Raw genomic sequence first — 25,686 nt, 5'->3', positions numbered from 1 at the left:
CGTCAACTCATGGGGTCACACTGTAGAGTTCAACTGCTTACCATCCTCAAACAGATGGTTAGAGTGAAGTGCTCAACAGGTGTTTATAAACTTATTTGAGGTGTTTTTGCTCAGATTCCCCCGCTGATTGAGGTGCTTTCTTATCCATAGTAGAATGGTGGTACAACTCTAATCCCCATTTTGCTATTCAAACCTCTCATTTCGAACTCCTATATGGTTACCCTCCTCATATACATCTTCCCTATCTTCCTGGTGATTCTTCTGTTGATAATGTTGAAGAAATCATGTTGGTTAGAGAGTTTAAGCTGCATCTGGGTAAATTTCACCTCTGTCGTGCTCAGCAAAAAATGCAGGCTCATGCTAACAGCCACATATCTGATAAGGTATTCCAGGTGGGAGATTGGGTCTTTGTTAAACTTCAGCCCTATAGACAGTCTACTCTCTCCATTTCTCCTTATCATAAACTCACTTCTAAGTATTTTGGACCCTATCCTATTATAGAAAGGGTAGGAGCCGTTGCTTACAAACTTTTGCTCCCTCTTGAGGTTCAAATACACCCCACATTCCACATTTCTCAGCTCAAGTTTTGCTATGAGCTACCTACAGAAATTGTTCATCCTCCATTCTTGAACTTAGCCAGTCCCCTATGTTGTCCCCAACCAGAAGCTGTGTTGAGCAAAAGATTAATCAAGAAGGGCAATAAAGCTGTGGCCCAACGCTTGGTCAAATGGATGGACTTGCATGCCTCCCAGGCTACATGGGAACTTGCCTCTGATCTACGCACCAGGTTTCCCACATTCACCCTTGAGGACAATGGTGTTGTCCATCGGGGAGGGGGGAGGGGTATTGATACACACATTGCAGGTGCTGCCAGCTAGGATGACAGCTCAGATGACACCTAAGAAGTCTATTTACCTATTCACACATTTGTTGTTGATTGTTTTGAATTTCAGTTGGCGGGAAAAGTAGTTAGGACTCAATTTTCAGCTTATGCACTTCGTTTTCATCTTCTTAGATAAATAAGACATTTGTAATATGAAAACATATGTTTTGAATGATAATTTGAAATTCTAATCTCCCTCTCTCTATATCTTCAGCTCATCTCTTCTTCTTCTTCTTCCTTCCTTTCTCTCATTTCTTCTTCAAAGTTACTGTTACATTGCCTTCGATACCTCAATTTGATATCACTAGTGCTTTTAAAATATGTATAATATGGGTTAGATCAGATAAAACTTTAAAATATGAGTTACTTTTTGTTATGCTGTGATGCCATGTGTATTTTCTTGTAATTCTTTCAAAATAATAGAAGGCGCGATTTTTCCTTTAGAAATACAATATTAGAAAACAACTAGCGGTCGATGTCATGTTCCTAAAGTTGACAAGTGAGAATAGTTTTTAGTGGTAAGCGCCACTCTCTTTCAAAGTGATCCTATCTTGTTTGGAACTTTCTTTGGTAAGTTTTTATCTTATCTTATTTTGGAATTACTTTTGGTATCGCTTTCTTCTTTGCTCCTCTTTTTCTGCTTTGATTGTTATGGAAGTACAAATTGAAGCTATCTCATACTTCTTCCCTCTCATATATCAGTGGTAGTTATTATTATCTTAAATTATTTATCATTTTAAAAGTTTAAAATAAAATTAATTATTTTTTTATCCTTGATAATAATTATTCTTAAAGACTACAAACACCTTAATTATAAATAACTTTGTTCAAATACCAATAAGTCAACCTTATTTTCTTAAGCACTTTATCAAATTTTACACAAATGTAATCAATAATAATGGAGATGACACATAAATTGAGAAAAAATTCAATGAAGAAAGATTAAATATCAAGACATGAATAAGGGTAAAGTAGTCAAAATCCAATTCTAACTAATTTTTTTTAAGGGGCGTGTACAAGAAAATCATGACAGATAATATAAGACGGAGGGAGCATTAGATTTGCGATTTAAGAAATTGGACAAGTGAGAAACTACTCAGTTTACTTAATATTCCCTTCGCGTCAAAGTTATTTTTTTTGGTAACGGAGAATTTTATTTATTATTAGATAGCAACAATAACAACAATATACCCAGTTTTATCTCACATTATGGGGTCTGAAAAAGATAGTGTATATGAGACCTTACTCTTATCTTATGAGAATAGAGAAACTATTTCTAATAGACCCTCGACTCAGCAAAGCTATTATTAGATAACATTATACAAAATAATTGTTCCATTGGGATCATCATTCTTGGTAGAGACAATACCATCAAGATTCGACGTAGTAGTGCAATTTTGAGCACAAATATTACCACAACTGGCTAAATTATTACTGTCTCCGTTCATTTTTATTTAGCATATATACTAAAAAAATATTTTCATTTTTGCTTGTCACTTTACGCATATCAAGAAAAGATAATTTTTTCCCCAGTTATATCCACAGTATTTATTATTCATTTCAAATTATTTTCTCAAATCCAATAAAATATGCATCAATTAAAATGGGTATCATGGTAAATTATGCACTTCATTTATTATTTTTAAGGGGCGTGAAAACTCAAAACGTGCCAAGTAAAAGTGAACGGAAGGAGTACAAACATTTTTCATCAAGCTCTTAACACAAAATAATACAAACTTGTCACCGGGGCAGAGCCCCAATGTAGGTTGCGGGTTCGGTCGAATCCAATAGTTTTCTTCAAATCTTATATTTATATTAAGAAATTTAATGAATATATATAAATTATTAATTTAAAACCTAATAAATTAAAATAATTTTAATTTTAAATTCATAAGGTTCAAATCTTAGCTACGTCTATACTTATCACTCTAGATAGCTGCCTAGGGGAAGCAAGAAGAGGTCGCAAACTAGCGTTTTACGTCCGCCATATCCAACTTTAATCCTTTCTTAGCCAGGAGTCTAGTATTTTTTTTCCAGTTAATCTGTTTAAGAGATTAATAATCTTTATATTTAAAAATAATTTAATTTTTAAACTTTTTACTTCCCGTTAATAAGATAATTTATAATTATATAAATTTATATAATTTATTTTAAATTACAAGTTTCAAACATATAGTTATTAAAGCTAATGTTCAAATTCTTTCCCTGACATAGTTTTAAAACTAGGCTTGAGTAGGGTTTATTATTATCATTAACAAACGCTCTGCTACTCCAAATTTACCAAATTACTCTCTCTGCTTTACTCGGCAAAACAATGGCGGCCATTTTTTCTCAGCTATCCTCTCTCCGGTCACCGGAAACCCTCTCTTCCTTCTCCTCCGTCTCTTCTCTCTCTCACTCCGGCAAGCAATCGTCGCACTTCTCCGGCGTAATCGCGCCTTTTCCGGTCACATTTACGGCTACTCGTCAACGCATCTCATGCCAAATCAGCTCTTCAGCTACATCTCCTTCCTCCGTCATTGCAAATGGTTCGCTCCATTTCCTCGAATTTTTTAAATGTTTTTGTGTTTAATTTGAAGTTTTTGCCGTTGGAATTGTTTAGTTCATTAATTTTTTAATCCGGGGCTATTTTTAACTTGGAACGCGTAGTCTCACGCAGAACATTTCATTTCAATATTAGGGATACTTTTGCATTGACTTAATTGAGTTAAGTTCTGTGCATGACGGATATTTACACAATCAAGTCACGTATTAGGCAATTACCTGTAAATCTCTATGATGGGCAGTAATCAGTGGCGTACTGAGTATTTTGTGTATGCAGTGTCACTTAAAAAAGCTGACAAATGTTTTTTTTTTTTTTTTTACTATAACACCAAACTCAGGGATAAGCTTTGTCTTCGACGCACTCGGGGAAACATTTGGTGTGTAAGACCTTTAGAATATTATTAAGAAATTTTTTATAATAAAAAGGTAATAAAAATGCCTAGACTAAAAATATGTAGAGAATCGAACTCAGGACTCACATTAGCATAAAGAACTGTGTTAACAACAGACTAGAGCACCTCACTTGTTCAAGTGGTGTTACTGTAATGGAAATTATCTGTTATTTCTCTTTTAATTTATCATTTGTACATATATTTAGTGATTTTTTCCCCTTGAAGCAGTGTCACGTGACACCGCTTGAAACCACGTGTATCGCCCTTGGCAGTAATTGGTATCCTGGTAAAAATAGTAAGTAACCTACTATCATAGGTAAAATTACATTGGTAGTGCAAAAAATCTTTACATTGTCAGTGTGTATAGCTTAAATCATACTCTATTTAATTTACTTGTCGAAAACTCATGTTCTGGTGGAACTTTGTCTAAGAGGGATATTGTTGCTTATCCTCATATATTGGTCTAGGAAGTCTAATTTTATCATGCACATTGGATGATTAACCTGATTGAGCTTGTATGCTTTCTACTTCATTTCTTATTGGGTGTGTTTTTGGTAGATGCAAAATAAATTCCTCGCTAATAATTTTTGTTGATTAAATCAATTTTCAGAGTTTGGTTACATTGAGTTTTTGAAAATGTTTTCTCCAAGGGAAATATTCTCCACCAAAAGAGTAAAAAATGACTTCTGTTACTTGTGTACATAAGTCGTTTTTCCTTTTAAAGGCATCCCAACTCATATGCCACATCACTTGCTCCAACCAATATTTAGACATTGGTATTAATCTTTAATACTCTGAAAGATGACCGGAACACTATCGTCATATGCTACCTCTACACCGTAAGATTACCCACCTAGTTATAATCTTTTATAGCCAGTCAAACACTACAAAATGTCCAAACAATAATCTTTTTCCCAAAATAAAACATTTCTATGATAATTCCATGGAGGCGTTTTAATTTGTACCAAACTCACGCTTTGTTCGTCTGCCTTTTCACCTTTTTGGTATTTACAGTTGCTTCATAGTAATTAGTACTGGAGTTGAAATAATCACCAAAAACCAGGCATGTTTTGTTTAAAATTGTTGACATATTCTAGTTTTAACTGTCTTTCTGTTGTGGAGTAAGTACTTAAAAATTTGTTATTACTGATTTGGTTAAGAAAAATATTTTGCTACATGGACATTTGTATTGTCTATTGTACATGTGGCTGATTGGCCAGTTTCTGAGGAGTTATCTGCCAGTATTTAAAAAACTTGAGGTTTATAAAACAGATTGGTTTGACAAGGATAAAGTGTAAATAACATATGAATTTGGAGAACCAACATGTAATCTTCTACAGTATATAGAACATGAATGCTAAGAAAAGTGATGTAAAGCTTCTCAGAGCAAAAATGCAAATTTGTCAAAAGAGCATGTCTGCTGATGGTTTAATCCTTGTGTTTGGATTAAAGATGGGGTAGATGTGATCTGAACATGCTTACTAATCATGTGTTAAGTACAAGTTCTTATCATAGTCTGTTGAAGATGGATATTTTTAACATGTCTTCTAAGTTTTCTATTCCAGCAACTGCCAATCAGAAGGACTTTCTACACATCAGCGATTTTGACAAAGCCACTATTTTGAACATCTTGGATAGAGCCAGAGAGGTTAAAGAGTTGCTAAAATCGGGAGAGAGGACATATCTCCCATTCACGGGTAAAACTATGGCAATGATTTTTGCCAAGCCTTCCATGAGGACACGGGTTTCTTTCGAGACAGGGTTTTACTTGCTTGGAGGCCATGCGATATATTTGGGACCAGATGACATACAGATGGGTAAGCGGGAAGAAACTCGTGATGTTGCTCGTGTTCTTTCTCGCTATAATGACATAATTATGGCGAGAGTTTTTGCTCATCAGGTATGCTGGTGAGTTTTCTGTTGTGACTTTTTCCTGGTGCTTGGTAAGAATTAAGGCTTATAAGAAGCATTGCATAACAGATATTTGTTGTAGCGTTACAGCTGTCAAGTCTGCATTTTTGCATCTTTAATTAAAGCCGCTCTTGGCAACTCCATATAATAGTTGAAACAAATATTTTCTTCATGTTCCCTGGGGGCAGCTAGGAGGAAGTAGGGGACGGCGTAAAGAGAAGGCCCATTTATATTTGATGGTCCTACAAATTTTGTTATGATTAAATCTCTGATGGCATTTGGCTCCAAAGACATCAAACTGTCTTTTCTTTTCACATCTCCTGACAACAATGACGCAAACCATCAAGATGCTCTTGAACCTAGTTTTATTACTGCAGCTTACAGATATGACAATTTGATGATGTTGCTGTGCTTTTCTCAGCAAGTTAATTGAGTGTATAGCTGTTCATGTCTGAATATTCTTTAGGCATTGCTTAATTAGAAATGTGGACCAAGTTATCTGTCCACGGAGTTTAGGAAAATCTCCCCCCTTTCTTTCATTCCCACTGCAAATCAAATATTGGTATCAATTGTATTTCATGTGTTTTGCAGGACATTCTTGATCTAGCTAAATATGCAACTGTGCCTGTGATCAATGGCCTCACAGACTATAACCATCCTTGTCAAATTATGGCTGATGCCCTTACAATGATCGAACATGTCGGTCAGCTGGAAGGAACTAAGGTTAGCTCTTTTTTAGTTTTCTTGATGAAGCAATTACGTTTTATTTATATGCACCCAGAAGATGCAAAAGAGTACATCTCAATCAAGAGGCATTACAGCTCCTTTATATATTCTCACCTTCCACTTCTAAATAGAACACAATGAGCATAGAAAATCCAAAAAGTGATCTATATTGTCTACATTGTTCTTACCAACAAAAGGGATTCAGTATACATCTAACCTTGAGGGTGGATGTGGAAGTGAAACACCTCAAAATATCTCAGATTTCTTTTAAATAATCTCAAACATGTTTTGTTGTATTGGTAATTTGATTTCAATAACCTAGTGGTGGCTGCTTCCAGGTCGTCTATGTTGGAGATGGAAATAACATAGTGCATTCCTGGCTGCTGTTGGCGTCAGTGATACCTTTCCACTTTGTTTGTGCCTGCCCGAAAGGTTTTGAACCTGATCAGGAAACAGTTGAGAAAGCACGACAGGCTGGAGTCAGCAAAATCGAGATAACTAATGATCCTAAGGAGGCTGTTAGAGGTGCTGATGTTGTCTATGCAGATGTCTGGGCCAGCATGGGACAAAAGGAAGAAGCTGCACATCGCCGTCAAGTCTTTCAAGGATTCCAGGTAGGAGCATGAGAAATGGCTCTTATGATCTAGTCAGCTTGTGCAAGTAGGAGAATTAAATACCTATTTCAACCTAACACGAAATAGCTTGGCAGAGAGCTCAATACATTGGCAATTTAGTAGGTTTCTAAAAATACGTCTTGCTATGGCTATCAAGCTATTGAAGCAAGGTTGACTTTATTGAGGGTTTATGAAAATATTATGCGGGGAGTTAATGAACTGCTCCAAATGGTTTTCTATTTAACATTTCTGACCACTGGGATCCAGGTTTGTAGGAGCCAGTTTATCCTTTACTGTTGGGGTGGTTGGGGAGTTATCCAAACTTTCTGGAACTTTAATGGGGCGGTGCTCACTGTGTAGGCACTGCTTGTGCATTAACTTCTTTGTGTGCGATTAGACTTTCATATTAGTGGAAAGGTAGAGACCTGAATCATATTTCTTTTAATATGAAAAACCAAGGTTGCAACATATAGTTAAGGGAGGGTTCGCTAGCAAGTGATACTTGGGTAATAGATAGTTGAAAAGCATCACTCTGATATTTTACTGTGGCTTGCTTCACAGTCAATTAAGTTCTGCAATTTCTGCCAATTCTTAGAAATGGTTTAAGATGGCTATATTTCCTGTTTTCGGGTTAGTGCGATACCCTCTCTAGTTCTGATATACAACTTGAGAAGAATCAAAAGCAAACAATAATCTCAATCCATTGTTTTATATTATCGAAACAAACTTGAACTCTGCCTAACTTGTCAAAATAAACTTGTACTCCCCTACATTCAGAAGCATTTATCGATTCCACACCAACGCTGCAGCACATGCTTGACATTATGTATTATTATTTCTCTACAGGTGGATGAAGAACTGATGAAACTAGCTGGACAAAAAGCGTATTTCATGCACTGTTTGCCAGCAGAAAGAGGAGTTGAAGTTACTGATGGCGTTATTGAAGCACCAAACTCCATTGTATTCCCCCAAGCTGAGAACCGCATGCATGCGCAAAATGCAATTATGCTTCATGTTCTTGGTTTGTAAATGCCCTCTTTTTGACCTAACGAAGAGAGCCTTGTTAGGACCAAAAAGCAAATCCTCACTCTGTTCTCCTTAAACCATTTTGGAGCATTTTAAGAACGTAGAGACTATCTCTGTGCATATAGCTCAACGTGTTCTAGGATTAATTGACTCATGCTGAAAATATTATTTTGCCATGTTACGATATTGTTATTTTGTATGTAAGCAAGTCCCCACAGGAAATGCGGTCCCAAGTTGGTTCCAAGGCATTGGTTAATACCATGTCTTAACTGTTAAAATGGATGTTCCAAGATAACCTTCGCATCTTGTGGCAATTGCCATTTTAGACCCAACAAACCAAAGCTCTGGATCTCTTGAATTAGGGAATGGTCTTCTTTGCTAACTTTATCGTATGACGTTGGTGATAACATGCTTGCACGGTAGATACATCATTTGCATATTTTCTTTAATTCACATCTTCTAGAATTATAATCATTTTGCCCTGATTTTCAAACTAAGGAATCATTAACTTGTGTCCTTGTTAGATTGTCGATAGATCATGTATATACCGGGCAAAAATTAAGGAAATACTTGGAGCTTTTCTCATCCTTTCGAAGTTGTGATTATTGATATAGCACAGGTTGGAGCAGCAGCTCATGGCAATGTAATCATTTACTATTTACCACTCTTCCGAGTTTAAGTTATTCCATGAGGCTTGCGGTTCATTTAGCAAAGAGACATACTGTGATTCAACATTATCACATGGATAAAGACGGTATTTTTGTGGATTTGTTTTACATCAAAATGAGTCTTGTGACTTTTTCCAGGTTGTATGTTCACGACTCTATTCAGTAACATATCCTAGCTTGGTCTCGTTTGGCACTTGCAGGTGAAAGAGTAAAATCTAACTGGACTGAAAAAAACACCAGCGCAAATAAAACTCTGAATAAGCGCAGCAACAAAGAGAGATTAAAATCTACACATTTTGCAAATTGTGGCTATATTTTCAACAGCAGCCATCAAAGTGGCTACATTGTGTTATACTAATCAGCTTAATAGACTGGGCCGTAACTGTTTCGGCCCAAGACCGAGCTACTTTGACTGACAGTGAAGAAAGAGTAGCAGCGATAACCTCTTTCTTCACCCACTTTGCCTTGAACAAAAAGAAAACCAAAATCCATAAGCACAAAGTAAACCATTTCAGAGGGTAGAGTGTGAATCACTCAACATTCTCAGCGCGTGAAGATGTTCAGGAACCAGTACGACACCGACGTAACAACATGGTCGCCGGCGGGAAGGCTATTTCAAGTAGAGTATGCAATGGAAGCAGTTAAACAAGGATCAGCAGCAATAGGACTTCGATCGAAGAGTCACGTCATTCTCGCGTGCGTTAACAAGGCTAATTCTGAACTTTCATCTCACCAGAAGAAGATCTTCAAAGTTGATGACCATATCGGTGTTGCCATCGCCGGACTCACCGCCGACGGTCGTGTACTTTCTCGGTATATGCGTTCGGAATGTATTAATTATAGTTATTCTTATGAATCGCCGTTGCCTGTTGGTCGACTTGTCGTTCAGCTCGCTGATAAAGCTCAGGTACGAAATATTTTATCAAAACCCTTAGAATTGTGTTTGTTATAATGTTTTGTGTGTGTGTCTGCGCGCTATTGTTGTTTGTTGATGAATTGAATTTTTGTATTTGGATTGTGGAAATTAAGGGGTTAGGGTTTTAGTTTGGGTGTTCGATTTGGTTTCTCCATCCATAGATTTGTATTGAGTGAAATGAAATGCATTTTTTCCAGCTGGAATCTGAAACTAAAATCCCTGAGGAATACTCCTTTTCTCGGCCGTTCGCTTATTTCTTACCACTTGTACACCTATTAGGTGGTGTACCAACCAGGTAAAGGAAATCCTTATTTTCTTGTTTAGAGGATTTGGACAAGGTAGTGCTGTGTAAACTTTCAACTGCACCCTTCAGAGTTTTGTTGTAGGCCACAACAACTTACCATAGCCTCAGGCCATCTCCAACCTTACCCCCATTCCCCATAATGGAGGCAATTTTTGGGGTAATTTAGCTCCAACCCTCCCCCATTTTGTCCCCAAAATGGGGGATGAATAGTGTTCCCTCTAATATGGGGCACATTATTCATCTCCCCCTTACTATTCATCACTTTATTATTATTATTTTATTATTTAATCTTTTAATTTATATCTTTATATATACCTAATTTTGTTTATATAATGTCTTTATAATATTAATTTAACATCTTTAACTTTGGTGTATAATTTTGATAAATTAATTTTCATGTATTTATTATTTTTATGTAACATTGTAAGTTAATTTTATTATAAGTTATAATTGTCCAAAAAATATATAATTATCTCAAAGATGATCATTTTGCACATAGAAGAATTGAGGACAAAGATGCTCATTTTGTACTTCATAATGCATTAATAGATCATTTATGGGAGAATACTAGAGGTTGAAGTTGAATATTTATGTAGTATTTCGAATGAATTTTATCGTTATGTAATATGTATTTAATTAATCTTGTATCGCAATGATTTCACTTTTATAAGGAAGGTCGCGTTAGCGCCCCTTATTTCACTAAAGCAAGAAGGGAGAAAGTTGACTTTGAGAAAGAAGGACTTCTATTTAGATTAGTTTCTTAGTAAAAGATAAGGCAATTATTAGTTAATATATAATAATTGTTTACAAATTATATTATTTAAAATTTTATGGAATTGTTTTAATAGAAATTACAAATTAATAAAAATAAAAGATGGAATTTGTTTAATGAAAATTAAAAAATGAAATTGAAATGAATGATAATAATATAATATAGAAGAGAGGGAAGAATATAAAAAAGTTTGGAGAAAAAATGGGGGAATGGTTGGAGTTAGTTGTCCACAAAATGGGGAAATTTGGTTGGGGACCAAAATGGGGTAAAAGTTGGAGATGCCCTCACACCTCGACTTTTACTCAAATTCTTAACTAGCAAAATCTGTAATATTCGGGGTAATAGGGATATCTGCAAGATCTCTTACTCATATCATAACATTTCATTTTTGTGTGTGTTCTATTTTGTTTCTCTGAATATATATGTAAAGATGAGCCTTGTTTCTCTGAATATATTGGTGACTGGGATGCAAGCCGGCTTCTTTAGAATTATTTCACATATTACTGAGGATCTGAAATTTTTCGAAAACCCTCTCAAATTTCTAATTGTATATTTACTTATCTTATCAAAAAATAAAATTTAATTATATAAATATCCCATAGGGGTAAGGGCGACACATACATGCATAGTAAAAGAAAACACCGACTAATATTTAGCCTCTCAGTGTTTAGTAGGACATTTGTAATAATATATTTTTGGACAAAGTGCATAAGGGGTGTTCCCATAACTATTAAAGCTTGAGAGTGTGTCTTTGCAAGTGTTGGAAACTCAAGGCACTTCAATTGATACTACCCTTTTCGTTAAGTCATTGATGATGTGCCTTGCATGTGTAAGTCTGTTATAGTCACACTCTTCTGTTTACTAATTTGGAGTAGGTTACATAAAAGTTACCTAGTGGAGGTTTGATAATATTTAGTAATCAATTGTAATAAGTTGCATCAATTTGCCAATTGGAGGTTTGATAACATTTAGTATATTAAGAGGAGTTCAAATGTGAATTTTGCTTAGCCTATGACGAGAAGTTACGATTGCACATATTACTTTAGGTTTCTAATACATAATAGAAAGAAGTTGTATACATAGGAGTAAAATGGGTCCTTGTAGCTTTTGTGTAATATGGTATGTTTTAAAAGCCTTCCTTTAGTGTAAAAGGAACATTATATTGGAGAGGTTCTGTTCCATAGAAGAAATTTGGTCGACTCGACCAAAGAGCTACTTTTGGTTCAACTGATACCTGGATGTGGTCGGTAGCCTAGCAGTAGCACGTGCCTAAGGTCTGCCAAAGCCCTAGGTCTTGAATGAAACACAAGGATTACTTTTGTGTTCTTTTTTATGTCCTAGTGGATATTGATCTAAAACTTTTTGTAGACATGGCTAGTGCAACTTAATCGTTTGAAATTTAGTACTAGTACTACACCAAGTAAATGACTTAGCCTTCGTTGAGTTTAGTGGTTGTGGTTGATTTAATGCTTATTGGCTTCAAAGTCTTCCACTAGCTCAAGGGTTCAAGACTGGTTCAAGGGGAAGACTAGTACATTAAGTAAGTGGTTTTTTAAAGTAGCTGATATGTTCTTCTAAGAAAAAGGGGTTCCCATATACAAGAGATATACAATTCTCTACAAATGCCATACAGTGCCATACAATGATGGATGCCTGATGTTCAAGTTCAACTAAAATAAATGAAAGGCACAATAGGTATTTGCATTTCAATAAACAAGTCATTTATGTTTGGATAATGTTTTTTCTTTGCCCAAAGCTCCTGAGTTCCTCTCCCTCCGTCCAGTCTACAGCTTGGCGGATAACACTCCATCCCCTGGTGTTGTTCCTTTTCTACTCCTTTGTTTCTAAACCCAAAAGCCTATTTAAAATGTTCAGCATCACATTCCGATATTCCATACAATTGACATCACTTTGCTATTTTTCAGAAGATGATTAAGGCCCTCCCATGTTTTCCTAAAACAGCAAGAACCAACTAATGAGTATACTCTTTTTTCATAATTAAATTTTTAGCAATCAGCATAGCACCCTAGAGGAGCTATTAAGTCCCCCCCTCCCCCCAAACAAAAAACTTCAAAAATGAAAGGAAAAAAAAAACTGCTTTAGTGCTTCGATGCCCAAGTATCAGTTAAAGAAATTACATCCTTTGCCTCCTCAATCAGACATACTTATGCTGCTACTTGATATACGGAACTATCTGATTTCAAAAGGTTGATGCTTCTTATATGTCTATAGTCTCTGGACATCTTTTTGGTGGCAGGTTTGTACCCAACGATCCTGGAAACGACCTTATGGTGTTGGCCTGCTTGTAGGTGGGCTAGATGAATCTGGCGCTCACCTCTATTACAATTGCCCTAGTGGTAACTACTTTGAATATCAAGCTTTTGCCATTGGATCTCGGTCACAAGCTGCAAAAACATACTTGGAGCGTAGGTACGGGAGTTTCACGGATTCTTCACGAGGAAGTCTGCTTAAGGATGCACTTTTTGCATTGAGGGAGACTTTGCAAGGAGAAAAGCTGACTAGCACGAACTGTACTGTTGCTGTGCTAGGTATAGGAGAGCCTTTCCATATGTTGGATAAAGATACTATTCAAGGATTAATCAATGAATTTGAGTTAGCTGGTGAAGAAGCTCCCGCTGCAAGCACAGATGCAGCTGCTGATGCCGAATCAGCAGTACCTGAAGCGGGCGCCCCTACTGATGAAGGTGCTGCACCAATGGATATATGATGACATTATGTTCTCCTTTGGATGTTATTCCTTCCATATGCAAAAGTTTCTAGTTAGAATATTGAGGTTTCCTTTGGCAGTGGACCATATTTTGTGGTTGGACTTTTTTGTTATGCAATTATGAATATTTCTTTTGCCGAAACATTTAAACTTTCTCCGATCTTCATCATAATTGTACAACATATTGGAATTTCATCAGTTGTTACGATGCTTCATTGGGGCCCAAATTTTACTTTGTGCCTGGGTTGTCCATGCTAGACAAGCGTAATTCAGGATTTTAAATCACTGTTCTACAACTTTTGGAGATATGTTCCACAACTTGTGGAATTTTAAATATTACGTACATAACTGGAGATGAAGATGGTGCATTTCCTTTGCGTTCAATATGGAGCCGTCCTTGCCACTAAACATCTTTTGAACTAATGCTTTTCCCTTTATTCAAAGACAGAGATGCCATCCATCTTTTGTGTAGTTGCACTTTTACTGGAACATGACTGGGCAAAGGTTTACCTCTTTTGACTTCTGAGAAGTCACCAAAGTCGTCTAGGCAAGATTGATATTCGCGCAAATGATTGGAAAAAGCTCCAATTTAAAATATATCCTTTTTGGCAAAAAAATATCTTAAGCGGAGGACAAAAGAATTAGGCAGACTCTCCTCCTGAATTTAGGTTGTGTATGGTTGAAATGTTAGTATTTTACACCTGAGTCTATCAAGGAACTTCAAGAGAAAAAAGGACCTTAACTTCTTCTGTTCCTAAATACTTTTGACAATCTTTGACTTCACAGCTCCATAATCCAATACATGTACTAGTAGGAGGTAGTAGGTGTCATGAAATAGTCGAGGTGCACCATTGTTAGTAAAAAAGATTCTCAATGTTTACCAATCATTGGAAAGAGGAGCAGTGAGCTAAAGAAGATGGGTTATAGGGAGAAAAGTGGGGCTGGAACCTGAATTCCTATGTTCTTACATATCAGACTGTTTTTGCTCTATACCTACATAGATTCCTACTGCAAATTTTGCAGAATATTACCCACTATAAATTTGAGAATAAGGACCCTCCACTCCAGTAGTATTAAAGAATCTCGAAGCAAGTTGTCTAAAAGGGGAAAATTTATCCCTTTTTGATAATTATGAGAGGCTTTCAGAAAGCAAACATTCAACCAATGAAAGTATTTCATTTTCAGAAAGATAGATACTTCACAAAACTGGTCCTAATTAACAGGACCTTAAACCTGAATGTGATGTGTTTACTTGACTAGTCAAGTTACACAATTCAACAATGGGAAGTTCACAAGGCCTAATGCATCTTTCTCCTTATCTTTTGGAACCTTTACATCATTCACCCATAAAAATCTTCTTTCCATATGATTCAACCACTAGATATATATCTTCTTTTGTTTTCCCCTAACTTAGAGTAAAATGAGACCCTTTGGCTTCACACTTTCATAAAGGCTAAAATATCCTCCATGATTACGTACGTACCAATCATAGGGAAGAGGCATTTGTAAGCAAAACCAGACAAATTTTAGTGGGGCTTTATTCCATAGCATTCCTGTTGCAGAATATTATTACCTTTGAAATTTGAGAGAGAGTATGAAAAGATCCCCAAACAACTTGTCTATAATGGGATATTCCATTTCTTCTTTGATAATCCAAACAACTCAACTATACAAACATACAAGTGTTTACACTTTCAGAATGACTGGAACTTTATAGCAAAGGTTAGGTTTCTTATTTTGGGCATGAGAGTGGAAAATTAACATCATAAATAGCTTGATAATATTAGTACTTTTGATGAATATATTGTAACACTCCTCAAATTTATAAAAGTTTCAAGACACGCTAATTATAGTACTAAATTATTATTATTATTTTTTTCTTACCTATAATGAAAAATAAATAAATAATATATTATATATATATACAGACACACTTAAATAATTGGATATACAATTAGGAAATATTAAAATTGTTAATATTACTAATTACAAAGAATGAGTATCATTAATTACTAATTAAGTTAAAAAAAAAAAGAGAAAGGAAAAGCCTAAAACCCATAAAGTGGGAAGGCAAAAGGCAAAGCCTTAAACAAAACAAAACAAAACAAACAAAAAGCCTGAAGGCTAAAAAGCCTTAAACAAAACAAAACAAAACAAACAAAAAGCCTAAAGGCTAAAAAACCTTAACAGAACAAAAAAGCTAAAACGTGCATTCAGCATAAGGCTAAGAAGTCTTACACGATAAACTGAAACAGAGCGCTACGAAATAGAGGCAGCGACTCATTCAACGAAAAAAAATCTAGGGTTCTTTACAAATCACTTATTCGTGAATTTAGGTATATAAAATTCCCTATTGTCAATTATCCTAAGTAGTAATAGGTAAGACTTGAATAGTTAATTCCCTTCTTTCTCTATATCAACAGTAAAGTTCTGTGTTTAGGTGCGAAACTTTAAAATTAATTAAAACGCACTGATTGTTGTAGAATCGATTGTTTGGCTGGTGTCAATTGGACTGGGGCCTACGTATTGGCTCGAAAAGTTTTGAGGTGAGTTAATACAACCCTTTACTAAAGTGGTTTAACTCACAAAAGCACGCATACAAGGTGTTTGATGAATTGCTTAAAAGAGTTTATAATTACTTAATTGGAACGAGTGAGTACCTATTAACTTAGAATTGTTCTAGCAAAAGTTTAGATGATTATTCTGATATATGTGCATAAATTTTCAGATTTTTGTGTTATTCTTATATGCTATTTTCATGTTGAAAATTTATGAAGGAGCAAGAATCTTTAGAAATACTTTTAGATATTTATTTCATTCTTATGCCATGCTTTACATTTAAGGATACCAGCATGAGCATGTACATGATGTTCCAAAAAGAAAAGATTTAGACTTGAAAAGTTACAAGAAGAAGTTTTAGAAAGAAAAGATTTTTGGGAGTATCCTTTATTCTGAGAAGGGGTCATCGTCCAGGCCGAGGGTCCTGACTAAGGCGTTAACTTGCTAAAACTACTTGTGCCAAAGTAGGGAGCACACGAGCCGAGGGTTTCGTTGCTGAGAATTTACTTGGCCATGCTAAGGTATGGTACATGAGAGCTGAGAACCATGAAACGAGTGGCACCTCGTGGATTGGGCCTATTCGATTAGGTTGGGATCGAACCCGTGCCGATCATATGGTGACTGAGACAGAATTAAGTCAGGATAGTTGGAACTCCCAAAGTATAAAGAGAAGTAATTTTTTTAAGAAAAAAAGAAAAGAATTTCTTTTAGAATATTCATAAACTGCTATTATGCAATTATTTTAGAATTGTTCTTAGAGGCTTTATGTTTTCTATGCATTTAGATTCCTTGCTCGTAATGTGTATTGTATTAAAGTTTCGTCCCCTGTTGTTGAGACTCACTGAGTACAATGGATGTACTGACGTTCTCTTTTGGGAACCTACGTTGGTCTATGGTACATTGTAGGAACCGATTTTGCAGGCGAGCAAGCTACGAGTTAGGATTTCCTTCTCTTCCAGTGCTATTGGTGAGCTCCGCTGTTGTTCGTGGAGTATTCCTTAGAGTCATTTTTATTTAGCTATTTCTTTATTTACTTAGAGAACTGGCCAGGAAATCTCATGTATTGAGCAGTGCGTCAATTTATCAGTAGAGGCTTCATAGACATAGCCGATGGGCTAAGATTCAGATGTTTTTGATAATAACTTAGCAGTAATTCAGTAGTTTCTATGAATAAAGTTTTGGAGTTGATTTATTTAAATATTTAAATTAATTAAAAGTATTTGGTTAGAGTATTGCCTTGTTGCATATAAGGTTTGGAGTTATAATAGATTTGATAAGTAGAGATGGTTTGCTCGGTCATGTTTAGTGATTGAGTGCCAGTCCCGGCTTGTTCGGAAAATGGGTCATGACAAACTTGGTATCAGAGCCTCAGGTTTATGGAGTCCTAGGGGTATATGAAGCCGTGTTAGTAGAGTCTTGTTTATGGGTATGAAGCGCGCCATACTTATAAACAGGAGGCTACAAGCATTTAGAAAAAGTCTCATTTTTCATACTTTAGATCGTGCAGTAGATCCTACCTCTAAACAAATTATCTAATGTATTCATTTCTCTAAAACTCGCAGAAATGGCTCGTACTCGCAACTCTGACACCGACACACAGGATGCAGCTCAAGAAACTATTGCTACTATTGTGGCTCAAGGCAGAACTAAAAAGGCTCCAACTCAGAAAAGGAAAGGTAAATCCACAAAGGGTGTTCAAGTACCCCCGGTTGAACATGAAGAAAGGGTGGAGCATGGTGATCCAGTACCTCAGGATCCAGTGCCGCCCCTAACGGCAGCTCCGGCTCAGGCAACTATATCTCCCGAGGTGGGTCAGATCTTTAATGTTGTCTACAGTGCTATGGAGATGTTTAAGGCCTTAATGGCCAACCAGAACGAGAGAAGAGATGAGATTCCACCTCAATCAAATAGACAGAACAATTCTGAGTCCTCAAGAGTGAATGAATTTTTGAAGTTGAGTCCTCCAGTGTTCCATGGTTCTATAGTTGATGAAGATCCAATGTTATAGCTGGAGGGTGTCAAGAAAGCCCTCCGAGTGATGAAAGCATTAGATGATGAAGCTGTGGAGCTGGCTGCTTACCAGCTTAGAGATGTGGCTGGCGCTTGGTTTGAAATGTGGGAAAAGGAAAGAGATGAAGATAATGGTCCGCCTACTTGGGAAGAATTTGAAGAGGCCTTCATGGCTAACTTTAACCCAGAAGAGGATAGGGAAGCTAAGGCTACAGAGTTCGAACAACTCAAGCAAGGGAATAAAAGTGTGCAAGAGTACTATATAGAATTCATAAGGTTAGCTAAGCATGCTCCTCACATGGTTAAGACAGAAAAAGTAAAGATTCGCAGGTTTGTTGGTGGTTTAGCTTACCATATTAAGGATAAGACATCAGCTGCAGTGGTAGGGATGACAGCCTTCTCCTCTGTTGTGGGATTTGCCAAGCACTTAGAAAAAGACAGACAACATAGGAGAGAAGAAAAAGAGCATAACAAGAAAGCCCGGACAACGGTCAGGTTTAATGGTACATCCAACGGAGGTGGAAGGGATTCCTCTAATAAGGAGTCATTAGCACCAGCTTAGTCTAGTCATCAGTTAGGTGGTGGGTCTTCCTTCAGACGTACTCAGAGTTATGGAAACCAGTCTCGGCAGAATCAAAATTTTAGGACATCATCCTCACATAGCCAGAGTCATGTTGAGCAACATTCACAATAACAAGGTCTTTGTGGAACATCTAAGCGACAACATTCAGGTCAGTGCATGCTCGGGTTTCATGGTTGCTATCATTGTGGAGACATTGGTCATATAAAGGCCAACTGCCCAAAGTTGTGACGTAATTTCAGTGGGGGATCAACTCGTCCTTCTAGTTCCTCAACTATTGCAGTTGCACCACCTAAGGCTCGTGGGTCTCATAATCAGATCGGGCATGGGGCAGGTAGAGGTGCAGATCGGGTTACTCAAGAAGAGGGACAACCCCATTTGTTTGCCACACTTGATCGTCAGAGTGCAGAGGCATCTATAGAAGTTATTACATGTATACTTCTAGTTTGTTCACATAATGCTTATGCCATAATGGATCATGGTTCAACGTTTTCATATGTGACTCCATACTTTTCAATTAACCTCGGGCTAGAACCGGAACAACTTAGTGAGCCATTCCTAGTATCTACTCTAGTTGGCGAGTCAGTGAAAGTCACAAAAGTCTATAGAGGTTGTATAGTTTCAGTTCAAGGTCGCAACACCAAAGCCGAACTCATAGAGTTAGAAATGGTAGATTTCAATGTGATCATGGGTATGGATTGGTTATCTTCCTGCTATGCCATGTTAGATTGTCATGCCAAGATAGCCAGGTTCCAATTTTCAAATGAAGAAGTCTTAAAGTGGAAGGGTAGTTCAACATCACTTGTAGGTAAGTTTATTTCTTACCTTAAGGCACCACGAATGATCGGTAAGGGGTGTCTCGCCTATTTGGCTCATATCATTAATCTAGAATCAAAACCACCAGCTCTTGAGTCAATGCCAATTGTTAGAGAATTTCCAAAAGTTTTCCCAGATGACCTTCTCGAACTTCCTCCTGAAAGAATCATAGACTTTGGCATTGATCTCATGCCAGGCACTCAGCCCATATCTATACCTCCTTATAGGATGGCTCCAACAGAACTTAATGAGTTGAGAGAACAGTTGAAAGACCTTCTTGACAAGGGCTTCATCAGGTCGAGTGTTTCACTGTGGGGTGCCCCGGTCCTGTTTGTCAAGAAGAAAGATGGGTCTCTCAGAATATGCGTCGACTATCGGCAGTTGAATGAAGTTACCATTAAGAACAAGTACCCACTGCCAAGAATTGATGATTTATTTGATGAACCTTAAAGTGCAAAATACTTTTCAAAAATAGACTTGAGGTCGGGGTACCATCAGTTGAGAATCAGAGAATAGGATATATCTAAAGCAGCTTTTAGAACTCGCTACGGGCACTATGAATTTCTAGTGATGTTCTTCGGATTGACAAATGCTCTAGCTGCATTCATGGACCTCATAAATAGAGTTTTCAAGCCATTCCTTGATACCTTTATTATCATGTTTATAGATGATATTTTGTTATATCTAAGAGCAAGGAAGATCATGCAGAACACCTCAGAATAGACTTGTAGATCTTAAAGGAGAATGAGCTTTATGCCAAATTTTTACAATGTGAGTTCTGGTTGCAGCCAGTGGCATTCTTAGGCCACGTGGTATCTAGTGAAGGAATAAAAGTAGACCGTCAGAAGATAGAAGCAGTCAAGAACTGGCCTAGGCCGACAACGCCGACCGAAATCAAGAGTTTTTTGGGGTTAGCTGGCTACTATAGAAGGTTTGTATAGGGGTTTTCTTCACTTGTAGCTCCGCTAACTAAGTTGACCCAGAAAGCAGTTAAGTTCTAGTGTTCAGATGCTTGTGAGCAGAGTTTTCAAGAGTTAAAGAAGAGGCTGACCATTGCACTTGTATTAACCTTGCCGACAGGTTCAGGTGGGTTCACAGTGAATTGTGATGCCTCCAGAGTTGGTCTCGGTTGTGTTCTTATGCAAAATGAAAAAGTTATTGCTTATGCTTCCAAGCAGTTAAAGAATCATGAAAAGAATTATCCCACACACGACTTGGAACTTGCAGTAGTGGTGTTTACGTTAAAGATAAGGTGGCACTACCTTTATGGCGAGTATTCTGAAGTGTTCACATATCACAATAGCCTCTAGTACATTTTCAAGCAAAAAGAATTAAATTTGAGACAGAGAAGGTGGCTCGAGCTATTGAAAGATTATGACATCAATATCCTTTATCACCTGTGCAAAGCTAATGTGGTAGAAAATGCACTTAGTAGGAACTCAATGGGTGTCTTGACCCATCTTGCAGTACAAAGGTGATCTTTGGGTCGAGAAATTCAAAAACTAGCAAATGATGGAATTAGATTGGATGAGACCGAAGAAGGAGGTATAACTGCTTATGCCTTAGCTCAATCCTCCCTTGTTGTGCATGTTAAGGCTAAGCAAGACGAAGATCCGTACTTAGTGAAGGAGTTAGAAACAAAGAAATAACTGCTTTCACTCTACGAAGTGACAGAATTTTGAAGTTGAATGATCGGTTATGTGTGCCTGATGTAGATGGTCTTAGAAAGGCCATAATAGAAGAAGCTCACAGCTCGAGGTACTCTATCCACCCAGGTGCTACCAAAATGTATCTGGACTTGAAAGAGTTGTATTGGTGGAAAGGCATGAAGAAGCAAGTAGCAGATCATGTGGCTAAATGTCTGAATTGTCAGCAAGTCAAAGCCGAGCATCAGAGTCCTGGTGGCCTAGCTCAAGATATAGAGATACCATAGTGGAAATGGGAGATGATTAATATGGATTTCGTAGTAGGTCTACCTCGCATATATCGTAAGCATGATTCAATTTGGGTTATTGTAGACAGGCTGACAAAGTCCGCGCATTTTCTACCAGTAAAGACGACAGATTCCGCAGAGCCGTATGCGTAGTTATACATCAAAGAAATAGTCCGATTGCATAGTACTCCAGTTTCAATCATATCTGATAGAGGCCCTCAGTTCACAACGCATTTTTGGCAGGCATTTCAGAAAAGATTAGGTACCAAGGTCAATTTGAGCACCGCTTTCCACCCACAGATCGATGGTCAGGCATAAAGGACCATTCAGACACTCGAAGATATGTTGTGGGCATGTGTTATAGATTTTGGAGGTGGGATGATCACTTGCCACCTATAGAATTTTCTTACAATAACAGCTATCAGGCCAACATCGGTATGGCTCCTTATGAAGCGTTGTATTGTGATGACCCAAAAGATCATCACTTGTTTTAGAAACAAATCCTGTGTTCCGAGGCCTTAAAACCTCCTTTTTACCTCACCTCAATTTGCGGGCGTGGTTCGGACCTATATCTAGAAAGCCTTTATATGAAAATATGAGAAATAGAAATTTCTAGAGTTAGAATTTGATTATGGTTGACTTTGTTCAATATTTTGAGCAAAACGGACCCGGATCTGTGTTTCGACGATCCCGGGAGGTCTGCAGTAAAATATGGAACTTGGGCGTATGCCCAGAAATGAATTCCGAGGTCCCAAATGTAAGGCCCCGTGAAATTTCTACTCAAAAACTCGAAAGCTCATAGTACCAAATTAAGAATATGTGTTAGAAATTTGTAAAATTAAGCGAGCTCACGGTTCGGACCTTTTTGATCGATCTATTAAAAAGTTAAGGAATAATGTTTTCCAGAAAAGTGCATTTCTGCGGTCCATTATGCGATCGCATAATAGCTATGCGGACTGCATAGTCGCCGCAGAGTCAGATAGTTTGATGATTAATTTGAGGTCAACTATGCGGCCAATTATGCGATCACATAATCAATATGCGGGCCGCATAGTCATCGCATAATCCCCTTGGAATTTTTGTAAAGGGCAATTTTGCAGTGCATTATGTGACCGCAGAATAGGGATGAGAACCGCATTTCTGTCGCATACCCGGACAGTTTGTTTAGGTTTTTGGGGCCATTTTTGCGGTCCCTTTTGCGGGACGCATGTCCATTATGCAATCGCAGATTTCGTCGGGGCTCCTATTTTCTAACTTTTAAAATCCAACCTCATGCCATTAAAAATACCCCATTAGACCACTTTTATGTTATTTTGCTGCAAATAGAGTGAGAGAGGGAGTTCTAGAGAGAGAGAGAGAGAGTGATCTTCATCAAGTCCCCACTCAATCCTTGCCTAAACCCTTGAAGATTATCAAGTAAAGTTGCTAGACCTTCACCTCAAGAGGTAAGAACTTGAGCCCTAGCCTTTGGTTTCGAAATTCACAATATAATGAGTAATTAGCTTGGGGGTTCATGGGTACAAAAATGGATTTTCTTGCATGCATAAAGATAATAAGGTATGAGGAGGTTGTGAACTAAAAAGATAGCAATTGGGGTGTAAGATAATGAAAATCTCTCACAAAAGGGTCCTATAATCACAATGCACACCTAGTGCTTGATAATGTGCTCAAATGAGCTAGAATCTTAATCATGTCTCTAATTCTTGGTTTAATTTGTAATTTTTATAAAATAGATTGAAGTTGCTAAGAGTCCTGGAAATTTGTAAGAATTTAAAGAAAGTTCTATTGAGGTATGTATGGCTAAAACCCCCTCTTATTAGAAATAGAGCTCCGTTGGTGTATGTGCAAATATGGTAAGACTGAAAACTTGATTGATGTAATGATTGTTATTTCACATGAATTGGTTTTGAAATTATACATATACATGAAAGGTGTGCCTCAATGTGTGCAATGTACTATTCTAAATATTTAAAGATGTGTGAAGAATATGAACCATGTATTGAAATGCCTAGACTTCACGTCAAGATTAAAACTAAGATTGTTATGCCAACTATGTAAAATCTTACCTATGCTTACAACTTGAATTGCTTTTGTATGTGCTTGTGGTCCCAAATTGTAAGGTTAACATTGAAAATAGAAGTGATGTGATAATTGTGGCCCTAAGTGCCTATGAATTGATATATGTGAAATAAAAGATTGAAACGAGATGATTAATGAGAAATGAACAACGCCTCGGTAAGGCGGCCTAGCCGATCGGGCCATGATCGGATGCCATGCCGCACACATGGTGGTATTGTGCTGATATTGAATTACGAAAAGGGAGAATAAGATTGTGATTGAAGTACATGTCTCAAATGAGGCAACCTAGCCGATCGAGTCATGACCGGACTCCGCTCTAGAAAGCGGTGGTATTGTGTGTGATGATGGACAGTATGAAGTGCCCCAAACTAAGGCTATGGAAATTATGCGAAAGAGTATATGATTTTTGTATTTGATGATGTGGTGTTCGATTAAAAGCTTTCGATTATCTCTTATGATTTCCTTGTTCTTGTATGATAGTTCTTTCTAATAAAATGATGTTTAGTTATACATACTAGTACTATTCCATGGTACTAACGCCCCTTTTGCCGGGGGTGCTACATTTTTAAATGAATGTAGGTGGATCCATAGTGGATAATGCCGATTGCGTGTAGCAGAGTATCCTCCTCTTAAAGCCTTGGTGAGCTCCTTTCTCCTTCAAGGGGTTATGTTGTACATCTTTTGTTGTAGATATCCACTTTTGAGGTATAGCCAGGGCCTTGTTGCAAGCGTTGTCATATTTGTCTTTGTATCTTTAGAGGCTCCGTAGACGTTTGTGTGGGTTATGTACAAGTGTTGGATGGGTCTATGAACTATGTTATAAATCTAAGCTCTTGTTTCTCTAGATTGTAACTGGATGGAATCTTGGAAACTTAACTACGATTTAGGGTTGTGTTATAAAATTAACTATCAATGTTAAATGTACAACTTCTCATATTGTCTAAATAAACGAAAGCATGGTTTCCTTAATAATATTGAGTTGGGTAGAAAGTGTTTGATAAGGCTTGCTCAGTTGGGTTCACTCAATTGAGTGCTGGTCGCACCTCCCGAGGTTGGGACGTGACAAACTTGGTATCAGAGCCTAAGGTTTTGAAGTGTCCTAGTATGTCTCGAAGCCGTGTCTGTAAGCACGTGATTTTTGCTTCACGGACAGTCACTCCAAAAGAAAAATAGAGACAAAGGACCTCGCTGTACAATCTTCGATTTTCCGTAACGTGTGCTATTAGTCATGTGTGGTTCTGTCCATTTTTGCTATTTTTAACATTATTAAACAAAATACAAAATGTGTATGTCATGGTGATTAGACCATAATTCGGTCAGTAAAAGAAAATTCACAAAAAAATATTCTAGGGTGCGATCTAACCTATTTAAATATTTTGATAATTATATTAAGTGTTAAATTAATGCTTGTTTAACTTCATTTTTATTTTTAGTTTTAAAAAAAATTAGAAAAAAAAAAGAAAAGAATGAAGAAAACGGTTTGGGCCAAGAAAAGAAACCAAAAATAGGCCCAAACCAAGTCAATCTGACCCGGTCCAAACGAGGCCTCAGACAAACCCCCCCAAACGACGCCGTATAAAGGCGTTTGATCTGAGCCGTCCGTCCAGGCCGATCCAACGGCCCAGGCCCCCCTTTAGCAACCCATTTCCAAACCCGACCCAGCTACCGGTTCAGCCCAGCCCCTCACTTAAACCAAACGACCCCGTTTAACTATCAAACGACCCCGTCTCATTTCTCACCATCAGATCCAAGCCGTTGAGATCATCTGATCTAACGGCTCAGGTCCAATCCCCCACTCCGTATATAAGCCTTCCCTTACACCCCACACCCCCTATCCGAACCCCACCCTTCACTCGTCCCCTTCCCTAAGCTCTGAAACCCCCAAACCCTAACACCACCCTAGTTCCCCTTTCACCAGAACCCGGCGGCATGAACGCCGATGACCACCCCCTTCACACCCCTGAAGCATCCAACCACCCTGAACACGAATCCACTAACCATGAACCTCGAATCACCTCCTATCGTCTCGAATCTGGATTTGAAGATTCGAGACAAAACTCGATCTATACCAAACCTCACCATCTTTGTATCAGACACTCCCATGACCCTCCTCGTGACCAAACCAAACTTGGTTTGGTCCGAATCTACACACAACTCCTAAAAAATCAGATCTGGAGATCCAAAACCTAGAACACTAATAGCCTTGGAATCCGGCCGGTCTTAAC

The 25,686-nt window shown here is 37.5% G+C and overlaps 5 protein-coding genes across 5 annotated transcripts; all 5 read left to right on the top strand.

Annotated features, from left to right (window-relative positions):
- Positions 1–347: 347 nt before the first annotated feature.
- Positions 348–878, top strand: LOC138879535 (uncharacterized). Its single transcript, XM_070159151.1, has one exon. The coding sequence runs from the start codon at positions 348–350 to the stop codon at positions 876–878; it is 531 nt and encodes a 176-aa protein (XP_070015252.1).
- A 2,224-nt stretch (positions 879–3,102) lies between these two features.
- LOC104239786 (ornithine transcarbamylase, chloroplastic-like) lies at positions 3,103–8,329 on the top strand. Its single transcript, XM_009794503.2, has 5 exons — positions 3,103–3,411; positions 5,385–5,719; positions 6,322–6,453; positions 6,795–7,070; positions 7,917–8,329. Exons 1-5 carry the CDS (start codon positions 3,198–3,200, stop codon positions 8,097–8,099), a joined length of 1,140 nt encoding a protein of 379 aa, XP_009792805.1. The 5' UTR covers positions 3,103–3,197; the 3' UTR covers positions 8,100–8,329.
- Positions 8,330–9,197: 868 nt separating this feature from the next.
- Positions 9,198–13,677, top strand: LOC104239787 (proteasome subunit alpha type-1-A-like). The gene is made up of 2 exons (XM_009794504.2): positions 9,198–9,671; positions 13,014–13,677. Exons 1-2 carry the CDS (start codon positions 9,321–9,323, stop codon positions 13,482–13,484), a joined length of 822 nt encoding a protein of 273 aa, XP_009792806.1. The 5' UTR covers positions 9,198–9,320; the 3' UTR covers positions 13,485–13,677.
- A 4,404-nt stretch (positions 13,678–18,081) lies between these two features.
- On the top strand, positions 18,082–18,615 carry LOC138879534 (uncharacterized). Its single transcript, XM_070159150.1, has one exon. It carries the CDS (start codon positions 18,082–18,084, stop codon positions 18,613–18,615), a length of 534 nt encoding a protein of 177 aa, XP_070015251.1.
- A 489-nt stretch (positions 18,616–19,104) lies between these two features.
- On the top strand, positions 19,105–19,899 carry LOC138879533 (uncharacterized). The gene has a single exon (XM_070159149.1). The coding sequence runs from the start codon at positions 19,105–19,107 to the stop codon at positions 19,897–19,899; it is 795 nt and encodes a 264-aa protein (XP_070015250.1).
- Positions 19,900–25,686: the final 5,787 nt, after the last annotated feature.

This window comes from Nicotiana sylvestris, chromosome 10 (genome assembly GCF_000393655.2).
Source record: "Nicotiana sylvestris chromosome 10, ASM39365v2, whole genome shotgun sequence".
Taxonomy (NCBI): domain Eukaryota; kingdom Viridiplantae; phylum Streptophyta; class Magnoliopsida; order Solanales; family Solanaceae; genus Nicotiana; species Nicotiana sylvestris.
Note: the sequence above shows the minus strand (reverse complement) of the source record. Positions and strands in the feature narration are given on the sequence as shown.

Coding starts and splice junctions, on each gene's coding strand:
- LOC138879533 (XM_070159149.1), top strand. CDS start 19,105: ATGGATCATGGTTCAACGTTTTCATATGTGACTCCATACTTTTCAATT.
- LOC104239786 (XM_009794503.2), top strand. CDS start 3,198: ATGGCGGCCATTTTTTCTCAGCTATCCTCTCTCCGGTCACCGGAAACC. Junction 5,720..6,321: donor CGAGAGTTTTTGCTCATCAG/GTATGCTGGTGA, acceptor TGTGTTTTGCAG/GACATTCTTGATCTAGCTAA. Junction 6,454..6,794: donor GTCAGCTGGAAGGAACTAAG/GTTAGCTCTTTT, acceptor GGCTGCTTCCAG/GTCGTCTATGTTGGAGATGG.
- LOC138879534 (XM_070159150.1), top strand. CDS start 18,082: ATGAAAGCATTAGATGATGAAGCTGTGGAGCTGGCTGCTTACCAGCTT.
- LOC104239787 (XM_009794504.2), top strand. CDS start 9,321: ATGTTCAGGAACCAGTACGACACCGACGTAACAACATGGTCGCCGGCG. Junction 9,672..13,013: donor AGCTCGCTGATAAAGCTCAG/GTACGAAATATT, acceptor TTTTGGTGGCAG/GTTTGTACCCAACGATCCTG.
- LOC138879535 (XM_070159151.1), top strand. CDS start 348: ATGCAGGCTCATGCTAACAGCCACATATCTGATAAGGTATTCCAGGTG.